Consider the following 14,166-nt stretch of genomic DNA (forward strand, 5'->3'; position numbering starts at 1 on the left):
ATTATGAGTATACGGTACGGTGTACTGTGTATTGATTGGCACGTGTAAGAGAAGAGGTACCCTATAGGAGTAATCTTGAATACAGGTGAGCATGGCCGGGAAACATGCATCTCTCATGGCATCACGTCAACGAAGCTGCCTGACACGTCTCATGTCCTAATTACGGGAAGGCATGTCTGTGCATGTCTGTGCATGTTTGCTGTCAGGCTGCAAGTTGTTGGCCCGTAGATGTCTGCATATGATTGTGATTCATGAATGATGCACGTTTGTCGGTCCATCATTACTTCACCCACTATTAGAGATCAAGAGAATACCTCCAAGGATTCATCCCCAAAAGAAACAAGAGAAAGAACACTATGGACAACAACAGGCGAGGGAAAAAAAAAATTGAATAGATTTTTTTTTGAGGAGTCGTGAATATAAAACTGTTTTGATTTTTATGACGCTAAAAGAAGAAGAGAAAAAAAAAAGAAGAAAAAAGAAGAGAGAGAAAAAAAAAAAAAGAAATAGCGTGTGGCTTCTTCTTCTTCTTCTCCTAACCCCTTCTAATTGGCAAATATCCTCAATTTACTATCAACCCCCACCGTCGCCATGACGCAACGTATCTGAACATCCGAGGCGGCGGCGGCGGCGGCAGCAGCCGCCTTGGTCGGTGTGCCGTTGATGCCGTTCCCATTCGTCGCCCCATCGGTGACGGCAGGGGCTCTGGAGACGGAGGGGGCCCATCGGACCGAGGCGATGAAGTGCTCGTGCGAGTCGGCAATGACCTTGACGCACTTGCCCTCCTGGCTGAGGTCCCAGCAGCGCACCGACTTGTCGTCCGACACGGAGATGAGGTACTTCCCGCCGGGGTGGAAGACGAGGGCGCGGACCCAGTTGTCGTGGCCGGCCAGGGTCTTGAGGCACGACCCGCGGGCGTCCCAGAGCTTGATGGTCTTGTCGCGGGATCCGGTGGCCATGAACTCGGCGGCGCTCGTGGCCGGGGGGGGCTTCTTGAGCCCGGCGAGCGGTGCGAGGTACTGGTACGACGTGGGCGGCGCGACGGCGCAGCACTCGTTGAAGTGCTCGTGGCCGATCATGGTGGCCTTCGTCTCGGGCGTCTGGGACGATATGTCCCACAGGCGGCCGGTCTGGTCGTCGCCGGTGGAGAAGAGGAATCGGCCGTCGGACGAGGGCGACACGTCGCGCACCCACCCGGCGTGGCCCTCGAGCGTGCGCACGCAGTACCCCGTCGTCACGTCCCAGATCTTGAGGGTCCTGTCGCGGCTGGCGCTGACGAGCAGGTTGCCCGACGAGGGGATGAAGCGCACGGCGCTGACGCTGTGGTCGTGCCCCGGCAGCGTGCGGGTGTTCTGGTAGTCGTTGGCCGGGTCCCACAGCTTGATCTTGAGGTCGGAGCTGCACGAGGCCAGGAGGGTGCCCCCCCGGGGGCCGCCAAAGTCCACGTCCAGCACGGCCCGCGTGTGGCCCTTGATGGTGCGCTCCAGCTCGCCCTCCTCCCAGTCCCAGATCTTGATGGTGTAGTCGTCGGACCCCGTCGCCACCGACGAGAAGACGGGGTGGAAGGCCACGCAGTTGACGGCGTTGCGGTGCGACTCGAGCACGTGGCGGGGCGGCGGTCGCGGTAGCCACGAGGCCGGGTCCTTGTTCTTCTTGGACAGGGAGGAGGGTGTCAGGCTGTCCATCTCCGACTGGAGGGCCGCGTTCCGGGACTCGAGATCCATGATCTGCCATTGTACAGTATCAGCACAGAAAGGGAGAGAGGGAGAGAGAGAGAGAGAGAGAGAGAGAGAGAGAGAGGTGGGGGGCAAAGGTTGGGACGTCTGCATGCCATGAGAGGCAGAGAGGAAGGACGCCGGCATGCGAGGGAGAGGAGGGCATACGTACCTTTTTCTGCAACCGCACCACACTTGTCCACTTCTTCTCGAGTAGCGACTCATACTTTTTTGACGTGGCCGAGTCAAAGGTCTCCTCGGTTAGGTTGAGTTCTGTGCGAAGAGATGCGGCGGCATTTGGTAGATTGTTTGCAGAAAGGTAGGCAATGATGGATTTGTGTCTGGACAAGTCAGAATAACGCAAGCCAGTACATCTTCTTCCCAAAGCAGTGATAGAGCCTAGAGGATGGGGGGGGGGGGGATCTCTAGAACGAGACAGAGAGAACATAGAACATACAGCTCTTCAGCTTGACGGGCCGTCAGCACTGTGGCCATACTGGGCGCAGTTTTATGAAGCCGTCCGACATACAACAGGCTCCTCGGCTGGCGCAGCCACCGATCTTCAATGTGGCGGGAGAGGGGAACCGTCGGTCGCCTTGGTATCGTCTAGAATTCGTGGCGAATGCGATCCCTGGGGGAAGAGAAAGGACAGGGATGGAGTGTTGATAGCTATTATCAGCTACTCGTCGTCGTCGTCGTCGTCGTCGTCGTCGTCGCCGCCGAAGGAGGGGGAGGGGGAGGAGTAGCGACGGGCGGGTCGGTGTGGGTTTGTTGACAAGATGGCGGTCGTGCGGCGCACCTCAAAGCTCAGGGGGTAGGGGGAGAAGGAGAGATCAGCAACCGAGTCGGGACGTCGGTGGTATCTTGCCGTTGTTGATGATGTAACCTCGCGTGTGTACTCGCATGTGTCGTAGTGGGAAAAAGGCCATATAATTGCCGCTGATTTAAAGCACTCATATGACTTGTCTCGGCATATGCGTTACAAAAGACAGTCTTGACTCTTTGGTATGCTGCACTGGTAGCACTTCCACGTAAAGGGTCTAAGTTGGGAGACGCATGAGCTGGCGGGGCAACGTTTCCCCTGCGCCGGTCGATGCCTCAGAAGGCCTCGGCCGGTCACGTCCATGTGAAGGGGTCGAGGACCCGAGGTATTGACAACGCTTTTTTCCTTCTTCTTCTTCAATCTGATGTCAATACTATCAATACTATGAGTGCCATATTGATGCACGTACCTCGGACTTTCTTTTGGTGTCTTTTTTCTTTTCTTTTTCTCTGGTCTTGTTCTTCTCTCTATCATATAGTGTGTGTGTGTGTGTGTGTCAAGATAAAAGTCACGAGATTGGACAGGGACATGGTATGAGTATTGGTACGACACCCGTCCCGCTCTATATGAGGATAGCTATTAGGACCAGGATCATATAAGAAGTACCTGTACAGATCACTACGGAGCGTGCACAGATCTGTATACATGTACTCCGTAATCTGTAGATGATATATCCTTACGGGGGACCCTGTAGACATGATATTGGACTGCCACACACATTCTCTCCCTCCCACGGCAATGCATAATACAATACACACACACACACACACACACACACACACACACACACACACACATATATATATATATATATATATATTACTCATGTTTCAATCTTGTAGTATGGTCGCTCTTCGCATCGCATAGGTTCCATCCAATCTCCCACCGCTTGCTCCTGGTAACGCTTGGATTTGCTATCAATAGGCTCCCTTCCTCTCTTGATCTACACCAGATACCGATGATACCTACCCCGTACTAGTGATCCGTACAAGGATGCAGCGTCTGGTTCCATTCACGTACCATCTGATTCCACCCTCCGGGTGCCCCACGACGATGCCACCTGATACAGATACAGATACCACACTGCATATAGCCGTCCGACGCAGACCGACCCATTTTCCCTGTCTAGTATTTGTCAATTTATCGTGTCTGCATATGCATATATCCATGCCTGTTACCGAGCACACCCGGCCATTCAGCCCCTCTCGATATCGATCCGCTCCCCAGTCCTCCTATGCCTCCGATCCGTATACGCCAGTGCGAAGCCGTCGCCTGCTTTGCCGGCCACCATGTCGACCACCTCGGCCACGACGATGACGTGGTCCCTGACCGGCACCAGGCCGCCGGACGGCGCGTCGCGGCTGGCGAGCCGGCACCTGAGGACGTGAAGCACCCCTCCGCCCAGCAGCACGGGCGCCCTGCCGTCGTCCCCGCCCCCCGTGCCGGCGGCGTGCTCGATGCCGTCAAACAGCCCGGCCACGCTGTTGCCCCTGGTGAAGTGGTCGGCCACCCTGGCGCCCCGCCCGTCCGCCGCCAGCAGGTGCAGGTTGAAGTGGCCGTCCGGGTCGCCGACGATGGCGTCCAGCGTCTGGCTGGGCGTAGCGATGTTGAACGTCACCAGCGGCGTGGGCGGCGCCACGGACAGCGTCGTGAAGGACGACATGGTCATCGCGCGCGGCGCCGCGCCGTCGTGCGCCGTCAGCACCAGGACCGGGTGCGTCAGGAGGCGCATGGCCGTGCGGAATCGGTCCGGGAGAGGCAGTAGAGGGTCGACCACGGCCGTGGGCTGCTGGCCCTCCCGGTCCTCTGTCGTCTCCGCTTTCGTCGTACCTGGCGTGTGGAGTCGTCGTGATGGGGTAGCGTCTGGCAACCGGTCAGCTTTCGGGCTGCAACGCGCATACGGCATACGCGGCACTCACTCCGTAGATCCGGCGTCCGTAGCGCTCGCCGCGGCGCTGACGTCGCCTGTGATGGTATTCTCCTTGTCGAGCTCCGAGCCCATGCTCCCCTGGCAGCTCCAGGCGCGTACCGCGCCGCAGAGAGTCCACGCATCATGGCATTCCAGGCGTCCTCGGCTCCCGTTTCTCTCTTGGCTCAACTTTCAGGTAGACGGATTCTCCGATCCTGCCAGATCATCACGGAGGTGAAATGAGTAATCAAGGAGAAAAGGAACATGTCCGAGAGACGGACTTAAGAGTGGAGGAGGAAGGGTCCCACCTTCGGTCCTACCCATCAGAACGGAGAAGGTCCGCGGTTCTTCCCCCCGATAAAATGATCTTATCGATAAGCAGCTCGCTATCTCTCCCTCTCTCCCAATCTTCCATCCTCATCTCCATTTTTATTTTTATTCTTCCCTCTCTCTTTTCGCGCGTGCCCGTCATCAAAAGGGGGGGGGTCCATTCTTCTCCAATCGCGTATATCCCGTCGCCCAACCAACCACCACAATGTCCAGATCGACATCGCTCCTGTCCTCGGCAGCCGCCACCCGTCCGACGACAGCCTTCCTATGCTCTCCGGCGACGACGGCTCCCTCGATAACGGCCACGTACCACCGCGCCCCGACGACGTCCACGCCCACCCAGCAAGTCCGCCACGCGACCTTTGTCCGCCGCCCCCGCCGCCCCTACACCTTCACCCAGCTCGTCCAGCTGTCGGACGGGTCGTCGTACGTGGCGCGCACCACCTCCCCTCAGCCGCTGTACAGGACGGGCAAGGACTCGCGCAACACCCTGCTCTGGCAGCCGTCGGAGAAGAAGCTCCGCAACGTCGAGGTCGACGAGGCCGGTAAGCTGGCCGCCTTCCGTGAACGCTTCGGTCGCGCCTTTGACCAGAAGGCCCAGCCTGGCGAGGAGGGCGCGGCGGAGGGATACGACGGCCACAAGGCCGCCTCTTCTTCCTCAGATGCTGCTGCTGCCGCCAAGGCTGCCGAGGACGAACCGGAGGATGATGGTTACGGCGACCTCATCTCTTCATATGCCCCCGACGTGACTTCCTCCTTGAAGGATGGTGGGTCGCCCCCCGCCCCCGGCGGGAAGAAGAAGAAATAGATCATCTGAGACGAAACATATCTGGGGTTTCTCGTGGGTTCCTACTACTGTCTCCCTACGACAAGGATTGTATGGACTGTGCAGGTAGAGGGTGTGAGCGCCGTGTCAGACGTACCGTGTAACAACAGAAGCCACAGGCTAGCATGTAACATATCGGAAAGAAATATAGATATGAAAAACAAGAAAGCAAAACTACAATAGGATCCTCATCGAACACCTTCCTTCCCTGCTTCTTTCTTTTCTGTTTTTTATTTTAGTCCCCCTTCCACGCCCATAGCAAGCTCCCGGAGAGAGCGAGAGACCGGTGGTATAGTCTGCGAAATACGAAAAAAAAAAAGGTAAAGGAGGAGTGATATCTAGTCCGAGTCTTCATGAAGTCTAGCCCTAGCTCGGTCGACGGCCGTGTCCCCTGGAGCCTTGGCTTGATCGGCTTGATACACGGGTGGTTTGTAAAAGACGGACTCGTCATCCTCGGCATCGAGTTGCATGAGGAACGTTTCCCATTTTTCGATGAGCTGTGTCTCAAAGTTAGCATGGGACGTACACCGGAGTCGTTGTATGTCGATAGGGGTGAATTGAGGACAGGGATCGAATGTAGAGAGATGGATAGATGGATAGATCGATCGATCGAGAGATAGAGGGATAGAGAGAGAGATAGAGGGATAGAGAGAGAGAGAGAGAGAAAAGAAGAAGAAGAAGAAGAAGAAGAAGAAGAGATGCCTACCTCCTTCTGTGCCTCGACGGCGCTCTCAAGGAACGTCTCGACGCCACTCTTAAAGTCCTCGACCTTCTCCTTCTCGAAGCGGTCTAGCTCCGTCCTCATGGACCGTCCCATGCCGTCAAACAGCAGACGAGCCTGGTGGACCTTCCTCTCCGCCTCGGCGACCTCGGCGCTGGCCTGGTTCAGGCGGTCCTGCTGGCTTTTCCCCTGGCGGAGCAGCTTGTCCTGGGCGGCCTTGCGCTTGATCATGTCGGCCTCGGCGCTGTGCCAGGCGTGGAAGCCCTTCTGGCGCTGGGAGAAGGCCTGCTTGACGGAGCCGATGAGGCGGATGTACTCCTCGATGATGATGCCGAAGGTGAGCATGTCCTGCTGGGCCTGACGGTCGTAGACGTCCCGGATCATCAGCTGCAGGTCCGAGAGGGCGTCGAGCGGGCCCGAGAGGGAGGGGGACAGCTCGACGGTGGAGAGGGCGTGCAGCGAGGCCGAGAAGTCGCCCGCCGCCTCGGCCATCATCTTGCGCTGGCCGACCATGGTGTCCATGGCCTTGAGGATGCCCTTGAGCTGGCTCTCCAACGCGTCGAGGTACACCTTGCGGTCGTGGAACCAGTCATCCTGCTCGACGAACTTGTTGCCGCCGCCGACGTTGATGCCCAGCGACCCCAGCACGCCCTTGCTCTCGGCCGGCAGCGGGTCCCGGCGCTCCTTGTGCTTGACGTCCACGTTGAAGGAGTCGCTCTCCAGGAAGAGCTTCAGGTCCGCGTCATGCTGCAGCGTCGGGTGCGACGCCGTCTTGTTCAGCATCTTCTCCAGCGCCGCCCGCCGCGTCTCCACAAAGTTGCTGTCGAACCGTCCCACCGCCTGCTTCTCCGGCGGCGGAGGCACCACGCACCCAGGGTTGTTGGAGTGCAGAGTCGTGTACAGCCAGAGGAAGTCGCGGTATCGCCTCTTGACCTCGAATTCGCGCTGCTTGTAGGCCTTGGAAGTCGTCTGTCCTCGCCAGAGTCAGTCACCGGATCACGACATGGAAGAAGCAGGAAAGAGAAAGGAAGAAGGGAAAAATGAGGGAAAAAAAGAAGAAGAAAAAAATCGTACCCGAGTCCGAACACTGTAGACAATGTGCGAACTGGTCAAGTCCCCAATCTTGACTGGATCCCCCACCGAGATATGGAAGCTCGGCTTAGCAGCCTGCTCGACGCTGACGCTAGGCTGCGTGCTGCTCAGCACACCACTAGGTCCGGCAGCATCGACGGGCGGAGGGGCGCGTGCACCTCCGGCGCCGCCGCCGCCGATGGCGATCTCGTCCTCGTCGTCACCAAAGGTACTGTGCGGGCCCCTCCTCGGCTGCGCTCCGCCAGACATGGTGGTCCTCATCACAACCTCCTTGAGGGGAGGAACAGGCGGCTTCGACCCGTCATCGCCTACACCTGCACCTGCACCTGCGCCACCCAGCACGTCGTCGTCGTCGTCGTGCGTGCCTGCTGCAGGTGCAGAGGCGGCAGCTCCCAGCGGACCGAGGGGATCATCGACGGCTTCGAGACGCGTAGGCTGGGCCACCAGGCGACGAGGTCCGCGGGATGGACGGGGCGTCGATGCCGTGGCAGGTGAAGTCACGGATGCGGCGGCGCTCGATGATGCGTCGGGAGCGGTAGACGGCTTGGAGTCTTCCTGACCCTCTGGCTTCTTGGTGTCCGCCCAGGGCGACTCTTCGACGTCCATGGTTGCCGGTGTGTGCTGCGATGCAGAGGGAAGCCTTGCCTCTCGGATTGTTTCTTCTTCGTCGGGTTGGGGGAGCGCGGGTTGTTGGCGGATCGGAGGGTTTAAAGTGGACGGCGGATGCTTGCGCATGTGGGCTCCTGAACAACGTCAGTGCATCTTGCTCGATCGCGCCTCGCCCCACTTTGCCTCCTCCCCTTCACGGAACCCCCCCAACCTCGACCTCTCTGCCTGGTGGATGATAGCTACGAGATTCTGGTTGGTATCGGTAGGAGGATACCTGTACGGATTGTCTTAACATCTCGTCATCGATCTTGACCAACTGCATCTTCTTCCTCTCCTTCTCCTCCTCCTCCTCCTCCTCATACGTGAATTTTACGGTTTGTGTAGGAGACTAGGCCTCGAACCGACGAGAGCCTTTACCATGACCGGTAATTACTCCCTAGATTACTATCAATCATATGGTCCCAACTCCGCAGCACCCAGCAGACATACCGGCGACCATCACAAGATATATATATATATAATATTATATGATTTCGTCTCCCTCTCGCTTCATCCCGCCATCCAGTCCAAGATTACAGCTCGCACCTCCTCATCTGCCGCATGGAAACGTACACCCCTGAGTTTTCTTCTCCGTCTTGCGGTTCCTAACGCTCGGCGTCGTAGCATCCTCCCACAATGACAAGATTCATCCTCGTGAATTTGACCTTCATGACGGGCGTCTTCTTGGTGGGGAAAGCGCTGATCTGGTCGGGGGTAATCATGACCTCCTTGCCCTTCTTCTTGTGCGTGCCCGTACCCGTGCCGCCAGCGGTGGACGGCTGTCCAGCAGCGTTTGTGCCCGTTCGTATGCCGTCGCCACCGGCGGCACCGGCGGCACCGGCGGCACTGGCAGCCGCAGGGTCTGTGCCTGGCGGCAGGGCGCCGGTACCGGTGGAAGCGTCGAGCAGACCGACCTGCTGCGCGGCCTTTTGCGGGTCAGCGGGGAGCTCGACGTCCCACAGCCTGACTGTGCCGTCCTGCCCGCCCGAGGCGAGCACGTTGGATTCCTGGCTGAAGCTGAGAGACCAGACGCCGCCCTTGCCGTGGCCTCTGGAGCGCTTCATGCGCGTACCCTTCTCGATGTCCCAGAACATGATGTTCCCCGCCGCGTCGGCGCTGGCCAGGATCCTGCCATTGGGGGAGCACTCGAGGGCACTGATGTAGTCGGTGTGGCCGGTGAAGACGCGGACACACGACCCCGTCGTCACCGACCACATGCGGATCGACTTGTCCGTCTCGTCCGAGGCCGAGAACACATAGAGTCCGTTAGAGTGCCACGTCAGGGCCGAGATGGCTGTATCGTGGCCCACCAGCAGCCTGACCGGCGAGGCGTGGTCCTGCATCCACACCCGCACGGCCTTGTCGTAGCCGCCCGTCAGGAAGTAGTGCCCGTGGGGGCTCCAGAGGGAGCGGAACACGGGACCGTCGTGCGACTTGTACAGGCAGAGACATGTCCACGACTCTAGGGACCACAGCCGTATCTGTCCGTCAGCCGAGCACGATAGCAGGAGCTTTGCGCGGGTGTCGAGCGCCGGGTTGGAACGGCCCTCTTCGCCAAATAGCTTCTGCGGCTCCCCAGGCGCCGAGTCGGAGAAGTGGACGTCGTAAACGGGAGCCGAGTGGCCGATGAGCTTTCTGCTGTTGTATTTCTGGTCTCTGTCATGCGGGTTCTTGGATGGCAGAGCTTTGCCGTCCAGAGACCAGACGCGAATGTACGACTCGGATGTGCCGACGGCAGCCATGACACCGTCTTCTGAGAAGTCCATGCTCGATACGCTGCAAGACCGTGTTAGGTTGTCTTCCATTTCACTTTATCCAATCTCATTTTTTTTTTTCATCCTCCTCCTCTTCTTCTTCCGAGGAGAGCCCTCTGGGCTATGGGAGCAGACGACTTACGTTCCCAGGGTATTGTGGAAGGTGAACATGCACGAGCTGACGGGAATCCCAACACCGCCGGTGCGGCCCTCAATTCTGAACCGGTCTCGGTTCTCCCTGAGTTTGGACATCTCCAGCATGATGTCGCGAGGTCGCGAGGGCGGCAAGGGGAGGTCGGAACGGCTGGGAACGTCGGCACTCTCCTCGCGCTTAATCTTCTGAACAAAATCATCAATCAAGCTCGGACGGCCTTCGGGTGGGGGGCTCCGGGCCTCGATCTCCTCAATCTCGGCGCGCACGTCTTCTTTCAGGTCGGGATCCATGGGTAGCGGACCCAGAGTGAGGGGTGCGGCCGGGTCCATGATCTCCTTGTTGGACAGGCCGATGTTTACGCCGGGAATGCCCTCATTGGCGTCTGCTTCGTCGAGCTCCAAGTTCTTGGACTTGTGGTACACCGCCTCGAAGCTGAAGGGCGTGATGGGGCCGCGAGACGTGGCGTCGATCTGGCAGTGTGCGACGAGGAGTTGGCGGATGACGGAGCCACCCTGATCGGTCTCGCGTTCCAGGAAGTTGAAGAGATCGCTGGTGGCGTGCTGATTCAGCGGCACGCGGTACTTGTTGTGAATGTAGAGCCTGGTGATGTTGTTGTCCTCAACATGCTGGGGGAGCGTGACGGTAGAGAAGATCTGGAGGTCGTCCCGGTGGCCGGCCTCGAAGCGCGGGCCGAGATCTCTCAGGAAGGCCTTCGCATCCTCTCCGTAGCCGTTGACGACGAGCTCGAGGAATGAATATACAAAGATGGGCCACAGGAGTTTCGAGAGTTCAAACTGGCGGGTATCAGCGAGGGTTCATGCCGGAAGCGGCGACCGTTCAAGCAGTCCATGCTGAAAGAGGGATGGTACCTTGTATATGTCCAAGTTGTTCTCGACCCAGCCGTGCAGGAGGTTGAAGGCCTTGGTGTACTTCTTGGGTCCGAGGTTGGCAAGCTGCTGGAGAGGCTTTCCATCGGGGCCCAGGTGCTTCGACTCTTGACGGAATATTTCTTCTGTACGGTTGAATCCCCTCTTGAGAAGGTAGTCTGTAACCTGGTGCGGATGTCAGCAGCTGAATAGAGGACACGGTCTGCGGCTCAAGTGCTTGGGAGGTGGCCATCTTTGACAAGCAGAGTGATCTTGAGGCAGGCTAGACAGGGCAGCGCAGCTGTGCAATGCTATACGCTGTACAGTCACTCCCGGGAGGGCCTCGTTTACGAATTCGAGAGAGATGCATGTTTCTTGTCATGACTCGTCTCCCCCGAGACGCAGTTGTCCGATGCATGTTTACGGACGTCGATGAGACGGTGCTGCTCTTGTTGCGTGGGGGAATAAGGGAATAGTGAGGGACCCGAAATCATCGCAGCAGACTCTGAGGCCTCGTGCAGAGGAGGCGATCGTACCGATGCTGCAGTGTTATGCGGCGCGAATAGCGGCCGATGCCATCCACGCTTGCTCTGCGATGCCTCGAAAGACGAAGCGAGCAAGAAGGGCGACCGCCACCTCGGAAATCTCCATGGAATGAGAAGACAGCGTTGAAAGAGAGGATTCATATACATACAATCTGGTTTAGGTTCTGATTCGACATTGACGTCCCCGATCCTGAGCCGCCCGAGTTTGTGGCCGCAGGAGCCGCCGGGGCAGGTGAAGAGACGGGCTGTTGCGCGTTGAAGCCATTGTTGGTGGGTATGGCAACCGGCGTGGGATTTTGACCGGACATGATGACGGTGTAACCAGACAGCGTTGGTTGACGGACGTATACGTGATTCCCCGTGTGCCAAGATGGCAGATGATCCAGACAGGATGCTTGGTACAGACGGTGCCCGATCTGGCCGGTGCGTATACAGCCGGAGCTGTAAGAACGCCCAGATGCAAGGGCAGGGAAGTAGTCACCAGCAGAGCAGGAGAAGCTTCCCCCGCCCGATGAGCCGGGGGGGATTCGGTGAGCAAGTGAAGGGATTCTTCTGGAACGTCTATGGCAGCGAGGTGTCAATCGCGTCGGTGCGGACTCAAGAAAAGAGTGTCGATGATGAAAACGCGCTGGATATACGGGACAGTGAATAGCTGAATCGCACGAAGCAATTATTACCATGGAAAGCCCAAGGTTCGAAGGACTCAAAGGTGAGAGAGTCTGGGGAGGGGCGGTTAGACAAGCCGAGGTTTAGCCGGGGAGGTGAACAGCGGCGGGGTGGCACTAGCGGAAGGCGCGTCTCCCTCACTGCCAGCTAGCAGCCAGCACTCTCGCAGAACTCTCACAGAACTCTCGCAGAACTCTCACAGAACCATTCTCACCTGCTCGTCCTCGTTCAGCGGGGCTACGAGATACGAAGGTGTCGCTGTTATCCGCATCATCGAAGATCCGAGCTGCTGTAACTGCTGAAACTGCTGAACCTGACCATCTCCGCCATGTCCTCCCCAGACGACAAACCCATGGGCGATGTCGACGACAACACCCACCAGCCCTTTACCGTCGAGGAAAACATCCGGCAACTCAGCGAGATAGACAGGAGCACGGTGCAGCTCATGAGCCACACGGCTACAGCCCTCGACGCGGTATCGATGGGCTCGCTAGCAGGTGGCGGCGGTGGCGACGGCGGCAGTGCAGCGTCGGCCGCGGCGCAGAAGGAAGCTCTCCACTCGGCCACAGACTCCTTCCTCCACACGCTGCACAGCGTGGACGTCAGGATGAAGAGGCAGATCATGGCCCTCGAGGAGGCCGGCATCGTCAAACTCGGCGGCACGTCGAGGCAAGAGCCGCACGCGGCGGCCGCAGGGACCGGGACCGGGACCGGGACCGGGACGATCTCTGGCAAGACTTCGCTGCGGCCCGATGGTATGGGTAACGTGGGCGGCCTGGACATCGGATGGCTGAACAGCCAGGGATCCAAGGTGGAGAGGGAGATGGAGGCGGAGCTGTGGGACAAGGCCAGGGCGTTTCTGGAGAGGCAGGAGGATAAGAAGACTGGTTGAGAGTACGTCGGCAGGGGAAGACGGCAAGACCCTCGAAAAAAAAAAAAAACTCGAGCGTTGCTCGGAAGCATGATGCGCGTGGAGCTGTCGAGACGACATGGCGCGAGCTGAGTCTTGCGAAAGCATGTCTGCGAGAGCACACGGCGAACGAGCACACCTCTGGAACTGACTACGACGACGAAGCTGCAGTCTACGGGCTGCGCTATCGATGGGGAATAGACGCACGGTTCCGAGGCCTGGCGGTTGGCATCGGAGCATCAGCACCTTGCTCGGAGACCGGAGCAGAGCTGTGGCGTATCCATATAGCTGGGATGGTGTCAGCTGCCATTCCCGGAGGCGTCGATGACTGCAATACGCAGGTGCCTTGTCGAACCGTCAGAGGCAGAGGTCGGCGCGAGTTGGGTGGGCATCTCTCTGTCATGTTAAGTAGACAGCCCGGGGGGGGGGGGRGSGRGACGTGGCGGGGTTGATACGGGTGTATCTATGCACACACACACACACACACGCACGCACATATATATATATATGCATACATACATACATACATCACTCAGCCGGATCTCTCTGTTACCGCCAGCAATCGAAATAGTGAATGCTGTTGTGGAGTAATGCGAAGATGCGGCGACTCAGGAACAAGCAGGAGAGATATACGGACATGGGAAATCAGATGAGACTCGGGACGAGAAATGAGACAGACACCGATACGAACGAGCATACTGTGACGGAGCAACGTAAGCCGTACTATAATCTGGAATGATATGTATCGATACCTGGTATTACTGCGTGAGTATCTGTACGGGTAGGCATGCGATAATACGAATAGCCAGACAATGAGAGAGCCGGGAGAGAGTCCAGCCAAGACCTGTATCCGCTATATTATCACTGCAGTTCACCAGCCCACCGTCGCTGTACAGGCAACTGGCCAGAGCCTACAGGTTACAGGCACCTGCCCGCCAGGCCTGTACAGATTACAGGCACAGCCATTACAGCGACACTCGTAGGCTTAGATGGGGTCAGAACCCAGAGACCAGAGCCCGGAGACCTAGGAAGGATCGGTCCCGCAAAACCAGGACGGCTGCGCCTCTTCCAGACCCAATCAGGCCACGCGTATTTCTCGTAGCGACGCTTTCCAGTCCGAATAAGCAGCAGGAGTATTACGGGAGTATTAGATCATTCTCCATCATACTCTGAAATTAGATCCCTGCGGCGCCCCCCCCCCCCCCCC

General features: G+C 58.2%; 3 protein-coding genes across 3 annotated transcripts; 2 read left to right on the plus strand and 1 right to left on the minus strand.

Moving 5' to 3' along the window:
- Window positions 1-280: 280 nt before the first annotated feature.
- On the minus strand, window positions 281-11,091 carry GMORB2_1693 (transcription initiation factor TFIID subunit 5; the record flags this gene model as incomplete). Its single annotated transcript, XM_035463674.1, has 11 exons — window positions 281-292; window positions 612-1,691; window positions 1,888-2,056; window positions 3,792-4,351; window positions 5,984-6,100; window positions 6,373-7,293; window positions 7,399-8,007; window positions 8,706-9,840; window positions 9,961-10,766; window positions 10,842-11,024; window positions 11,059-11,091. The coding sequence occupies 11 exons, from the start codon at window positions 11,089-11,091 to the stop codon at window positions 281-283; spliced, it is 5,625 nt and encodes a 1,874-aa protein (XP_035320505.1).
- GMORB2_1694 (mitochondrial 54S ribosomal protein YmL36) lies at window positions 4,983-5,585 on the plus strand (the record flags this gene model as incomplete). Its single annotated transcript, XM_035463675.1, has 1 exon — window positions 4,983-5,585. One exon carries the CDS (start codon window positions 4,983-4,985, stop codon window positions 5,583-5,585), a length of 603 nt encoding a protein of 200 aa, XP_035320506.1.
- Window positions 11,092-12,377: 1,286 nt separating the features above from the next.
- On the plus strand, window positions 12,378-12,941 carry GMORB2_1695 (Mediator complex protein; the record flags this gene model as incomplete). The annotated part of the gene is made up of 1 exon (XM_035463676.1): window positions 12,378-12,941. One exon carries the CDS (start codon window positions 12,378-12,380, stop codon window positions 12,939-12,941), a length of 564 nt encoding a protein of 187 aa, XP_035320507.1.
- Window positions 12,942-14,166: the final 1,225 nt, after the last annotated feature.

Source organism: Geosmithia morbida, assembly GCF_012550715.1.
Source record: "Geosmithia morbida isolate 1262 chromosome Unknown scaffold_10, whole genome shotgun sequence".
Classification (NCBI taxonomy): domain Eukaryota; kingdom Fungi; phylum Ascomycota; class Sordariomycetes; order Hypocreales; family Bionectriaceae; genus Geosmithia; species Geosmithia morbida.